Source organism: Bufo gargarizans, chromosome 8 (assembly GCF_014858855.1).
Source record: "Bufo gargarizans isolate SCDJY-AF-19 chromosome 8, ASM1485885v1, whole genome shotgun sequence".
In the NCBI taxonomy this organism is placed as follows: domain Eukaryota; kingdom Metazoa; phylum Chordata; class Amphibia; order Anura; family Bufonidae; genus Bufo; species Bufo gargarizans.
The window spans coordinates 180,602,329-180,615,744 of NC_058087.1; the positions used below are offsets into that span (position 1 = coordinate 180,602,329).

The window sequence follows — 13,416 nt, forward strand, 5'->3', positions numbered from 1 at the left end:
TAAGAGCTTGACATGTAGATATTTCTAATTGTAGGTATTAATTAAAAAAGGCAGCATTCCCATCGTGTCTCTGAAGTGTGTGTCCTGCAAGGCGCAGTCTGTGTATGAAGTGAGCGCCAGCTCCTATGTTTACCTGGAAGGATCCTGCAGTAACTGTCAGGATGAGGCGCGGTCTGGGGTAAGATGTGCACTGATCTAGTGGGATACCCCCCCTACCCGTTATAATCTAGTGCCCCTTCATATCCTGTTTGTATTACATTCCATCTCTGACCGACTTCTCCCCAGCAGAGGTGGACAGCTCAGAGCTTCAGCAACAAGACCTTGATCCTCAATACCAGCACCACAACCACAGGAGACCGAGGGCTGAACCTCGTTCTCAGACAGGGAGTGTTAAAAGACGGGGAGGGGTACACGTTCACCCTTCATGTCAGCGATCCCACCATGGAGGAAGAAGGATTCGCATCCATAGATCTGCTCCCCAATAGTCCACCTTCTGGGGGAACCTGTAGAATCTTTCCTAATGGGACCATCCATGCGCTGACCGACCCAGTCCACTTTGATTGTACAGGTCAGTACCTTCTATACTCAACCATGGCGAACACTTACATGGCACTGGAGATCAACATAACATTCATCTTCGTCCTGCTCTATAAACTTCTCACCCGATCATCTTTTTAGGATGGAGAGATACAGAAGATGAGGTGTCTCTAGTCTTCATCTTGAGGGCTAAGCGCTGCCGCGGCGGGCACTGCGATGACTTCTGGGTCTACAAGGGCAGCCGGTCAGAGCACATCACCTTCCTGCCTGTTGGCTACCAGGAGTCCAACTTCATGGTGGAAGTTTCTATACTTGTGCAGGACCAGCAGGGGGCAACAGCGGTGGCCTTAAACCAGTAAGTGGATCCAGCAATCAAATTCTTCGCCAGCGTGTCAGTAAAGTGAACCTACCATGCATCTCTCTCCGTTACAGCACCATGGGTATTTTGATGCCAGTCCTCCCAGATCGATTTCAGAGCTTCGCAGAATGGTTGCACAACCTCACAGAGTCTCGCTTGCGGGGTTTATTGAAGCAGGGGGACCCCCAGCATGTTGCTGAGTATTCCTTGGCTCTCATCACCGTTCTGAATGAGGTACAGCTCACTGGATTCCAGTTTCCAGATTACTGGAATTTCAGGTTGGCAGAGCCCAGTAGTCTGAGACGCTGAGGCATCACATGTGCCGGATGCCGGCCAGATGTATTATCAGTACTACCAGCTGAGTATTTCCATTCAGAATTTCATAAAAGTTGGTTTCTAGCCCCTTTGTGGACTTTTGGGTGCCTGGCAGCAAGTGTTAAATTTCCCTGCAGCACCTCCACAGGGGAAATGAGGAATTGCAGCTTCTATTGAAATCAATAGGTTGTCCATGTAAGGGTACTTTTACACTAGCGGCAGGGGACTCCGGCAAGCTGTTCCGGCGGGTGAACAGCCTGTCGGATCCGTCCTGCCGCTAGTTCACATGTGCCCCCGGACTGCCGCTCCGTCCCCATTGACTATAATGGGGGCGGAGTTCTGGCGGCAGCGCACACCGACAGGCAGCCGGACTAAAAGTACTGCATGCAGTACTTTAGTCCGGCCGCCTCTCGGCGTGCGCTGTCGTGCTGCTGTAACTCCACCCCCATTATAGTCAATGGGGACGGAGCGGCAGTCCGGGGACACATGTGAACTAGCGGCAGGACGGATCCGACAGACTGTTCACCCGCCGGAACAGCTTGCCGCTAGTGTGAAACTAGCCTAATACAAGGATATACAGGTTCCTCCAGAGTGACAGACACTCATTGTAACTACTTTCCACTCGATCTTGGGACCTTCTAATTATTTTTTAATAGGGTATTTAGCAGTTTCTTCACAATCCCTTTAAAGGGCATCTGTCAGCAGTTTTGTACCTATGACACTGGCTGACCTGTTACATCTGCCCTTGGCAGCTGAAGGCATCTGTGTTGGTCCCATGTTCATATGTGCCCGCATTGCTGAGAAAAAAAATATATTTTAATATATGCAAATGAACCTCTAGGAGCAACGGGGGCGTTGTCATTACACCTAGAGGCTCTGCTCTCTCTGCAACTGCCGCGCACTCTGCACTTTGATTGACAGGACCAGGTGTGGTGATATTTTCACTGTCTGGTCCTGTCAAAGTGCAGAAGGCGCGGCAGCTGCAGAGAGAGCAGAGCCTTTAGGTGTAATGGCAACGCCCCCGTTGCTCCTAGAGGTTCATTTGCATATATTAAAATATATTTTTTTTCTCAGCAATGCGGGCACATAGGAACATGGGACCAACACAGATGCCTTCAGCTGCCAAGTGCACATGTAACAGGTCAGCCAGTGTCATAGGTACAAAACTGCTGACAGATGCCCTTTAAATGGTATAGATATGTATTATACTGTGTAGATCTCTATAATGTCATTCTGTTTTATCCTCTTAGTATGAAAAAGTCATGAGCAAGCAGGAAGAGGCAAGTGAGCAGACCCTTGGGAAAGTGCGCAAAAATATAACCGATGCCCTCATATCTCTGAAAGTTAACACGGTGGATGATATACGGCAGATCGCAGCAGCGCTTGCGCAGTGTACGGTAAGTAGCTGAATTAGAGCAGGTGTACTGGGGTTATACGGGTCATATTGACTTTGCAGCCACCATCTTGGTGAAGGCTGTGTTCTTGGGCCTTCACTAAGTTCTTGATAGAGCTCTATAGGAAGATCACACCCCTTGTGCACCACTCAGAGATTTCTGTTACTTAAATAAATGCTGACAGTTTCTCCAATTTTCCAGAAATCTCTTGTGGTACGAAAGGGGTTAAATCTTTTGATTTAAGGTCCTGTTCACACCAGTCCTGAGACGTAGACTGAACGTGTCCACAGCGCTCTATAAGTAGATGCCAAAATGGATTGCCATGGCAGGTATAACCAAGGCTGCCGCTTCTTACGTCTTCAGGTGGCCAGTAAGGAGTTGGCATGTGTGTCTTGTCAGCGGACAACGCTCAGCAAGCTGGAAGCCATGATGTCCATCTTGCAGAATGAAACGACACAAGGAATGATGACCCCGACCACCATTGCTGACAACATCTTGAATATCATGGGTAAGATAACGCCTGCCATACAGCTGTCTTTCAGTAGGGGGTCACAGACCAGGAATTAAGTGATCTGTTATCCTGCAGCGCCTCCTCAGGTGAAATGAAGCATTGCACAGTTCCTATTTGAAAAAGGGGCCCCAATGCAGAATGTGTAACAGGGATTCCCACTTTCCGTCTTTTGTTATGTGGATTTTGAGACGTCAGGCATCACAGCCCAGGTGCATCTGCTACCTCTGCACCCCTTGTAGCTGCACCCCTGATTTCGGGCTGTCCATGTAAGTCCTCCAAGGGCCGACTGTCTTTGTACCTGCTCCCCAGTACTGTTAACAGATGAGGGTCCTGAATAGGAGAGCCCCATCTGTATAAATTCTGAAAATGGGTCTTTTAAACCAGATGTCCCTTTAACCCCTCAGTGACCTTTTTACGGCGGTCACTAAGGGGCTGTAGGCTGGGCTTCTTTACGGCGGCCCAGTCTAAGCGGGTCCCCGGTTCTCATATGAGAGCCGCACTGCTGCTCTAACAGCCCGGACCGGCAGAAGTGCCAATCCGGGCTGTTTAACGCTTCACATGCCGTGGGCAATGGCACCCGCCGCATGTAAAGTGCTAACAGAGGGAGCGGACTCCCTCTGCTTCCCATCGGCACCCTGCAATAGCGATGCGTGTAAAGGCTGGCTGGGGTCTGATGTAGGCCCCAAACCAGCCTTGAATAGTTTCCAGCAGGCTGTGTCTCTCTGGCGCAGCCTTCTGGTCAATGTCAGTATTGCACTGACATAAAATTGCAATGAACTATAGGGATAGTGCATTGTATTTTAAAAGCAATCAAAATGTTGTCTGTTATAAAAAAAAAGCAAAAAAACAAGCCCTCATACAGCTATATAGACGGAAAAATAAAAAAGTTATAGCTCTTGGTCAGTAAGGCCCAAAAAGGGCTTGTCACTAAGGGGTTAAGCTGATCATTCCTGTGCGATTTCTCCAATATCAAGATTCTGCAATTATATTTTAAAAAAATTCTGCTCAGTGAAGGTTATTGTTGAATTGTAATATAAAATAAGATATTGCCTCCATTAACGAAGCTCCCTGGTTGCTTAGCAACAGCACAGAATCTACAGACGAGCGCTTAATGACGGAATAAATTGAAACGATCTAGATTTTTCCAGCAGATGAAGGACGTGTTTTTTTCTCTCGTGATCATTTCTTCAGGCGGAGGTGATTTACTTTCCACCAGACCCCTAGGCAAACAACAGAGGCAAACAAACAGTTTATGAAATGCCGCCGGAGTCGTAATCTAGGATTGTAAATTCATAGAGGAAGATTTTTTCCCGCAGCCGGATAATTACACGGGAGCAGTGGGACGATAGAAAGAGCTAATAGCGGTAAAGATGTCGCCGGGAAGAAAAAAAAAAAAGTTCTGGCTGAATTATAAGTCTCTTTTGTGCTCGCAGAGGAAAGGAATTTATAGCGACGAGGCTTCCATAGCTACGGGGAGAGATCTGTCATCATCTGCGAGGCGGCATTGTACAGTCCTCAGCTACAACCGCCGGGGATACCGCGTTCACGTGAGGCCTGACCGTACACCATAATCATTGGCAGGGGTTGCCAACCTTTTTTTGTACGGAGTGCCAATTTAAAAAATAAAAGTCAAAGCTGAAGCGCTCAGTGTGACGTGCGGGAAAGTTATCCCGAAATTAAAGAGGTTTAGAACTTTTTAGAAAAATTGCCGGCAAATATATGGATAATAAAGTATATCACTGCTCCGGAGAAAATAGGAAGAACCCCCCACAAAACATATATGTACTGACGACTGGGGACGTCCAGCCAGTGTCCACCATACACTGGTGCCACATATACTAGTCACCCCCATAATAATATCACAGCTCACCCCCAATCCAAATTTCACCCTTCGTCCCACACACATAGTAATCACAATCAGACGCACCATCGCCACCCCACAAAGTAGATAGCTTGCTCCCCATCATTCCCCAGCAATCAAATGCAGGATCACCATCCTCCTTTAGTCCCCAAACTAGCCACAGTGCTTGTCCCCCCTTCCCCCTCAAGTTCACCATCATCCCCCACCCCCCAAACTAGCCACAGTGCTCGTCCCCCCTTCTCAAGTTCACCATCAACCCCCCACCCCCAAACTAGCCACAGTGCTTGTTCCCCCTTTCCCCTCAAGTTCACCATCATCCCCCACCCCCCAAACTAGCCACAGTGCTCGTCCCCCCTTCTCAAGTTCACTATCAACCCCCCACCCCCAAACTAGCCACAGTGCTCGTTCCCCCTTCTCAAGTTCACCATTAACCCCCCAAACTAGCCACAGTGCTCGTTCCCCCTTCTCCTCAAGTTCACCATCAACCCCACACCCCCAAACTAGCCACAGTGCTCGTCCTCCCATCCCCCCAAGTTCACCATCAACCCCCCACCCCCAAACTAGCCACAGTGCTCGTCCCCCCATCCCCCCAAGTTCACCATCAACCCCCCACCCCCAAACTAGCCACAGTGCTCGTTCCCCCTTCTCAAGTTCACCATCAACCCCCCCCCCACCCCCCAAACTAGCCACAGTGCTCGTTCCCCCTTCTCCTCAAGTTCACCATCAAGCCCCCACCCCCAAACTAGCCATAGTGCTCGTCCCCCCATCCCCCCCAAGTTCACATCAACCCCAAACTAGCCACAGTGCTCATTCCCCCTTCCCCTCAAGTTCACCATCAACCCCACACCCCAAACTAGCCACAGTGCTTTTCCCCCCAAGTTCACCATCAACCCCCCACCCCCAAACTAGCCACAGTGCTCGTCCCCCCATCCCCCCAAGTTCACCATCAACCCCCCACCCCCAAACTAGCCACAGTGCTCGTTCCCCCTTCTCAAGTTCACCATCAACCCCCCCACCCCCCAAACTTGCCACAGTGCTCGTTCCCCCTTCTCAAGTTCACCATCAACCCCACCCCCCAAACTAGCCACAGTGCTCGTTCCCCCTTCTCCTCAAGTTCACCATCAAGCCCCCACCCCCAAACTAGCCATAGTGCTCGTCCCCCCCATCCCCCCCAAGTTCACATCAACCCCCCAACCCCAAACTAGCCACAGTGCTTTTCCCCCCTTCTCCTCAAGTTCACCATCAACCCCCCAAACTAGCCACAGTGCTCATTCCCCCTTCCCCTCAAGTTCACCATCAACCCCACACCCCCAAACTAGCCACAGTGCTTTCCCCCCCTTCTCCTCAAGTTCACCATCAACCCCCCAAACTAGCCACAGTGCTCGTTCCCTCTTCTCCTCAAGTTCACCATCAACCCCCCACCCCCAAATTAGCCACAGTGCTCGTTCCCTCTTCTCCTCAAGTTCACCATCAACCCCCCACCCCCAAATTAGCCACAGTGCTCGTTCCCCCTTCTCCTCAAGTTCACCATCAACCCCACACCCCCAAACTAGCCACAGTGCTCGTCCCCCCTTCTCCTCAAGTTCACCATCAACCCCACACCCCCAAACTAGCCACAGTGCTCGTCCCCCCATCCCCCCAAGTTCACCATCAACCCCCCACCCCCAAACTAGCCACAGTGCTCGTTCCCTCTTCTCCTCAAGTTCACCATCAACCCCCCAAATTAGCCACAGTGCTCGTCCCCCCATCCCCCCAAGTTCACCATCAACCCCCCACCCCCAAATTAGCCACAGTGCTCGTTCCCCCTTCTCCTCAAGTTCACCATCAACCCCACACCCCCAAACTAGCCAGAGTGCTCGTTCCCCCTTCTCCTCAAGTTCACAATCAACCCCCCACCCCCAAACTAGCCACAGTGCTCATTCCCCCATCCCCTCCAAGTTCACCATCAACCCCAAAACTAGTGACAGTGCTCGTTCCCCCATCCCCCCCACCCCCAAACTAATCACAGTGCTCTTTCCCACATCCCCCCCAAGCTCACCATTATCCCCCCACCCCCAAACTAGTCACAGTCCTCGTTCCCCCTTCCCCCAAGCTCATCGTCCTCCCCAAACTAGTCACAGTGCCTCCTATGGCACACGTGCCGCATGTTACCGACCGCTATTGTATATATGCCAATTTACTAACACTGTAGTTGGTAAATTCAGGGCATGGAAGCCCCGCTCCAATCCCAAAAGGGAACGCTCACTTTTTGGTAGGGTTAGGTTTATTTATGCCCAACCCATTTTCGCCCGGACGGACCAAAATTTGACTATCTCTGAAAATTCATGACTGTTGGCAGCATAGTCATTTATGCACATATGTACAATTAAAGGGGTTGTACAGAATTTTAAAAAATGTGGAAACTTTCTTCCAAAACCAGCTGCTCCACAACTCTCCACAGGCTGTGCGTGGTATGGCAGCTCAATGGACCAGACGTAATCTATAGACAGGCGTGGCGATGTTCCTGGAAGAAAGCAGGCATGTTTTCACAGTTTTGAACATCCCTTTTAATATTTATTAAATATTCAAGATTATCGGACAGGTATAAAAAAAGTGAAAAGAACAGTGAAATTACCAAATTAAAAGGGTTTCCAGGGAGTTCAGTATTGATGGTCTGTCTTCAGGATGGGTCATCACTATCTGGTGGGGGTCCGACTCCCTGGCACACCCGCTGACCAGCTGTTTAAAGACCAGTGATGTCACGTTTGTTAGTCACATGGTCAATTTTTCGCTCAGTCCTATACGAGTGAATAGGCCAAGGCTGCAGTACCAAGCACAGCCACTATACAATGTACGGCGCTGTGCTTGGTAAGCTGCGAGGAGCCTTCAGCGCCCACAGGCATCTTCAAACAGCGACAGTCCGACCCCCTTCAATCAGAAATGGATGACTTATCCTGAGGATAGGTCATTGAATTTTAAATCCCAGAAGAATCCCTTTAATGTTTTTATTTCCCTGACAGGTGATGTTATCCATCTGGTAAACACCAAGTCCTTCGTCCACAAAGGAGAGAAGCTATGTGGTGCCCTCAACAATGCCTCTGTTGCCTCCAAAGCTTACAATCTTTCTTCTGACCTCATGAGAATTTTGATGAAGTCGAGGGTCCTGAATGAGGAGCCTTTGACCCTCCAGGGTGGGGAGATCCTGGCCCGGGGCAAACGCTCGGATCCTCTCAACTTGCTCTGCTACAGTAACAGGACGGGCTGCCAGTTCTTCATTCCACAAGGATTTAACAGCACCTTCCCGGACCTCACCGACATCATCCAGGTCATGTTCCAAGTGGACTCTAATCCCTACCCTTACGGCTTCATCAGCAACTACACCGTGTCCACCAAGGTGGCATCTATGGAGTTCCAGACTAGTAATGGTAGCCAGATCCCGGTGGAGAGCTTGGATTCGGAAAAGGCCATAACGGTTAGCGTTGCCAATAACACTGGTGTCGGGAATATCACAGCTGGCGTGGCCAACATTGAGAGACGGCGCTCGGTGAAAGTGGACCTCGAAGCAGAGAGCAGTAATAAGAACGCAGGACTTCATATACAGATTACTTACACGGTGCAGGATGGTGAGTGAATGACCCTTCATACAAAGCGCAAAAAAACGCCAGTAAATGTCCACCATTTTTTAAGTGTATTTTAGTTTCAAAATTCTGTGCAGAACAGTTTCTTAATACATCTTTGGTGTGTTCAGAGCTCAGTTTCTTTTATACAAAGAAGAGTTAAATGATAAAATGTTGTCTGCCTGCAGTCACCACTAGAGGGAGCTCAAGAGCTTACTGCATACTGTTTCTACATAGAACTCAATAGTATCTAGTGCATGTGATAGCCAGCAAGTAGGCTATCCTTTAATGATCCGTCTAGGTGTGGCCTACAGATCTAGCCACCGATTTCATGATAATGTGTTTATTGTGTTTTTTACTGTCATTTTTTTAGAGAGATACAAAGACAGTGAACCTGAGCCGTACATCTCTGTCTATCTACATGAGACCAGTCATCCGAACCAGTATAACTTCAGCGACATGAAGCAGATCAGCGAGGACTCTCTGTCAGGAGATGACCACAAGCTGTACACGTTCTTCATAGCCCCCACGTAAGAGAATAATCGCAGGGTTAATGGGCTCCAATTATTTTGTGGCGTAGTCGTAGATGTTTGAACATTATAGGAAACGTTTTAAGACAAATAGATATTTTCTGTTTTAGAGATGGAAACCTGACCAGACGCTACTACCTAAACATCACGAACCATTACATGTGGTCGCCTGTAGACGTGACGGTGGGCCTGTATACCTCCCTGTGTCAGTACTTTGATGGTAACAAGATGAAATGGAAGACAGAGGGCCTTGTACCGCTGGAGGACACCAGACCAGACCAGGCTGTGTGTCTAACCCAACATCTCACGGCATTTGGGGCCAGCCTCTTCGTCCCACCTCACTCTGTCAACTTTATCTACCCGGTAAGTAGGACGTTGTCCTACACAGCTCTGGTCCTGTGAATGTGTAGGTGCACAGGATTTTCTATATACTTCCTTACTCCAAACTATGCCAGATTGGAGTAAGAAATTACCTCAGACTGGAGGCAGTCCGCGGAGGTTAAGAAGGGCCCGAAGCCCAGCACCAATCCACATGGCTCATACTGCCCCACACCATAAGAAGGCTGACAACGATGGGACTAGAAGGGCTTTATTCCTTTTTCTTTGTTTCAGCCGCCTCCTCCTGGTATTAACTACATTGTGCTGCTCACGTGTGCCGTCTGCTTTGCTACCTACTCTGTGGCCACCATTATTGTCCATAAATTGGACTTGCTGGACGTCAGTAAGGCTGGAGTTATTCCGTTTTGTGGGAAAGCTGGATCTTCTAAATATGAGGTTCTGGTGAAGACAGGATGGGGCCGAGGGTCTGGTGAGTGCGTCTACTGGAGTAGGTCTACATGTGCAGGTCTACATGAATGTCTCTACATGAGTATTTCTACATGTGTGGGTCTTCATGAGTATGTCTACATGTGCGGGTCTTCACGAGTATGTCTACATGTGCGGGTCTTCACGAGTATGTCTACATGTGCGGGTCTTCATGAGTATGTCTACATGTACGGGTTTTCGTGAGTATGTCTACATGTGCAGGTCTTCATGAGTATGTCTACATGTGCAGGTCTTCATGAGTATGTCTACATGTACGGGTCTTCGTGAGTATGTCTACATGTGCAGGTCTTCGTGAGTATGTCTACATGTGCAGGTCTTCGTGAGTATGTCTACATGTGCGGGTCTTCATGAGTATGTCTACATGTGCGGGTCTTCATGAGTATGTCTACATGTGCGGGTCTTCATGAGTATGTCTACATGTGCGGGTCTTCATGAGTATGTCTACATGTGCGGGTCTTCATGAGTATGTCTACATGTGCGGGTCTTCATGAGTATGTCTACATGTGCGGGTCTTCATGAGTATGTCTACATGTGCGGGTCTTCATGAGTATGTCTACATGTGCGGGTCTTCATGAGTATGTCTACATGTGCCGGTGTAAATGTGAGTGTCTACATAAATGGGTCTTCATGTGTGCATCTATATGAGAATGTCTATTGCATCTACATGTGTTCTATAACAACTATGAGTGCGTCTATGAGTGTCTACATGTACGTGCCTGCATGAGTATGCCTACATGTGTACGTCTACATGAGTATGTCATGGCCTTGTAACCTCACTGCCTGCCGTCCTCCTGCTCAGGTACCAGCGCTCATGTTGGCATCAGTCTGTATGGAGTGGACAGTAAAAGTGGCCACAGGCATCTAGACGGGGAGAATACCTTCCGCAGGAACAGCGTGGACATCTTCCAGATAGCAACAGAGAAGAGTTTGGGAAATGTTTGGAAAATCCGTCTGTGGCATGATAATAAAGGTAAAGAGATGATAAGTGGACATCAGGCTAAAACCAAAACATTTAGGATCTCTCCAACCCCCCCCAAAATTGTACCCAGAGTCTTATGGAGACCATGATAATGCTGCTAAGTAGTTATGCCCAGATAAAAAGGGTTAGGAGTAGAAGGCAACTGTCTATGGTCACATTTAGGGTGGGTGGTGTACATGAACAGTATATATAAGATATGGCGGGGGATATTCTGTTACACCAAGAAGACATCTCCACGTCGTGACTCCTGCAGAAGAAGACTTTAAGGTGGATATTGAGGAGTACTGGAGGAACTAGCATTACATGGTTCCCATTGAACTGAATGGACAACCATGTAATACATGGTTGCATTCAGTCCTCCAGAGCGGGAATCACTGTTTCCTGCTGCGTTCCACTCTGGCTTAGAGGCGGTTGCAAGTCGGTTCCTCCATAAACCTAATATAGCATATAAACTGCACACACGTAGATGGTGCAGTAGTAATATCCTCCTCTGTACACAGCTAATGAGCGGAGAGGGAGATTTCTGTGTACAGAGGCCGTTCAAATATTTACCAGCAAGCAATTATGTTCCTCGCTTTACACAAGGAAAGTGTCGTTGGAGACGCTCGTAACCATCTAATCCATAATCGTCCTATGGAAATGAGCCCCTTGTTAATTGGTTTCTAGATGATCACTGCCACCTGCTGGTTGCCACAGGAACTTACATTAAAAGGGCAATCACATTTAGAGATACTTTGTTGCAGATATGTTCATTGCACATGAACACTGCAGCTGCATCCCCCCCCCCTCTCTTTTATAACCAGTTTTACACGAGATAGATTTTTAGTGACTGAGGAGGTTTGTGAATACCGACAGAGAGTCGGCAGGCTGCTGGAGGGGGGATATAGGTAATCACATGTGCTATGCCTGGGGGTGGGATGGCGGACGGTGAAGGGGACAATGGAGATCTGTTCCAGAACTCAAGCCCCCTGAAATGAGTGTCATGGATGTCTTTTGGCAGGACTCAGCCCTTCTTGGTACGTGCAGCACGTCATCATCAAGGATCTGCAGCGCAGTAAGAATTACTTCTTCCTGGTGAATGACTGGCTGTCTGTGGGGCAGGAGGAGAGCGGCCGTCGGGTGGAAAAGGAAATCTTTGCAGCCAGTGAGTATTTCCCGTCATTCGGAGTTTCTGCAGGATGTCAGCCGCGCTCCTCCGTACAAGCTGGTGCTTCCTTCGTTATTCAGGTGAAACAGAACTGAAGCGATTCTCCCGCATCTTCATGGCTGAACTCCAGCGCGGAGTCTCCGAGAAACATGTCTGGCTGTCTATGTGGGAACGACCACCCCGCAGCCGCTTCACCCGCGTCCAGAGAGCCACCTGCTGCGCTCTACTCATATTCCTCTTCCTGTGCGCTAATGCTGTGTGGTACGGCGTGGTAGGAGATAAGAATCATGGGTAAGTACCTACTGTAAGTCAGTTAAGTAGTGGACTGTATGTACACGGCAGCTCCACCAGCAGAATAGTGAGTGCAGCTCTGGAGTATAATACAGGATGTAGCTTAGGATCAGTACAGGCTAAGTAATGTAATGTATGTACACAGTGACTGCACCAGCAGAATAGTTAGTGCAGCTCTGGAGTATAATACAGGATGTAGCTTAGGATCAGTACAGGATAAGTAATGTAATGTATGTACACAGTGACTGCACCAGAAGAATAGTGAGTGCAGCTCTGGAGTATAATACAGGATGTAGCTTAGGATCAGTACAGGATAAGTAATGTAATGTATGTACACAGTGACTGCACCAGCAGAATAGTGAGTGCAGCTCTGGAGTATAATGCAGGATGTAACTTGGGATCAGTACAGGATAAGTAATGTATGTACACAGTGACTGCACCAGCAGAATAGTGAGTGCAGCTCTGGAGTATAATGCAGGATGTAACTCGGGATCAGTACAGGATAAGTCATGTAATGTATGTACACAGTGACTGCACCAGCAGAATAGTGAGTGCAGCTCTGGAGTATAATACAGGATATAACTCAGGATCAGTACAGGATAAGTAATGTAATGTATGTACACAGTGACTGCACCAGCAGAATAGTGAGTGCAGCTCTGGAGTATAATACAGGATCTAACTCAGGATAAGTAATGTAATGTATGACTGCACCAGCAGAATAGCATTCAATAAAACGGTAACGGCAGTATCTCCAGATTTTTCTTTATTGGATGTCCTTCAACGAATGTGTACACATTCGTTGAAGCACGTCCAATAAAGAAATATCTGCAGATGCTGCCGTTACCGTTTTATTGAACGCTGATCTGTGGACTGCTGAGGATCTGCGGTCGTGGTTTGGCTGGAGCATGCGGTAAGGTCGAGAAGGCCCGTGGGTGCTGCTCTACATTAATTTCTTCTCCACCAGCAGAATAGTGAGTGAAGCTCTGGAGCATCATTCAGGATGTAACTCAGGATCAGTACAGGATAAATAATGTATGTACACAGTAACGGCACCAGCAGAATAGTGAGTGCA

At 48.5% G+C, this 13,416-nt stretch overlaps 1 protein-coding gene across 2 annotated transcripts in view; it reads left to right on the forward strand.

Annotated features, from left to right (window-relative positions):
• The window catches only part of PKD1 (polycystin 1, transient receptor potential channel interacting), a 92,575-nt gene that overhangs the window by 57,961 nt on the left and 21,198 nt on the right, over positions 1-13,416 (forward strand). For both annotated transcript variants that reach the window (XM_044304842.1, XM_044304843.1), the window contains exons 16-28: positions 35-178; positions 289-568; positions 679-892; positions 970-1,129; positions 2,461-2,607; positions 2,968-3,112; positions 7,976-8,578; positions 8,946-9,102; positions 9,213-9,465; positions 9,715-9,910; positions 10,727-10,897; positions 11,907-12,050; positions 12,134-12,344. In XM_044304842.1, the coding sequence (XP_044160777.1) occupies positions 35-178; positions 289-568; positions 679-892; positions 970-1,129; positions 2,461-2,607; positions 2,968-3,112; positions 7,976-8,578; positions 8,946-9,102; positions 9,213-9,465; positions 9,715-9,910; positions 10,727-10,897; positions 11,907-12,050; positions 12,134-12,344 (2,825 nt within the window). The remainder of the gene's footprint in view (positions 1-34; positions 179-288; positions 569-678; positions 893-969; positions 1,130-2,460; positions 2,608-2,967; positions 3,113-7,975; positions 8,579-8,945; positions 9,103-9,212; positions 9,466-9,714; positions 9,911-10,726; positions 10,898-11,906; positions 12,051-12,133; positions 12,345-13,416) is intronic.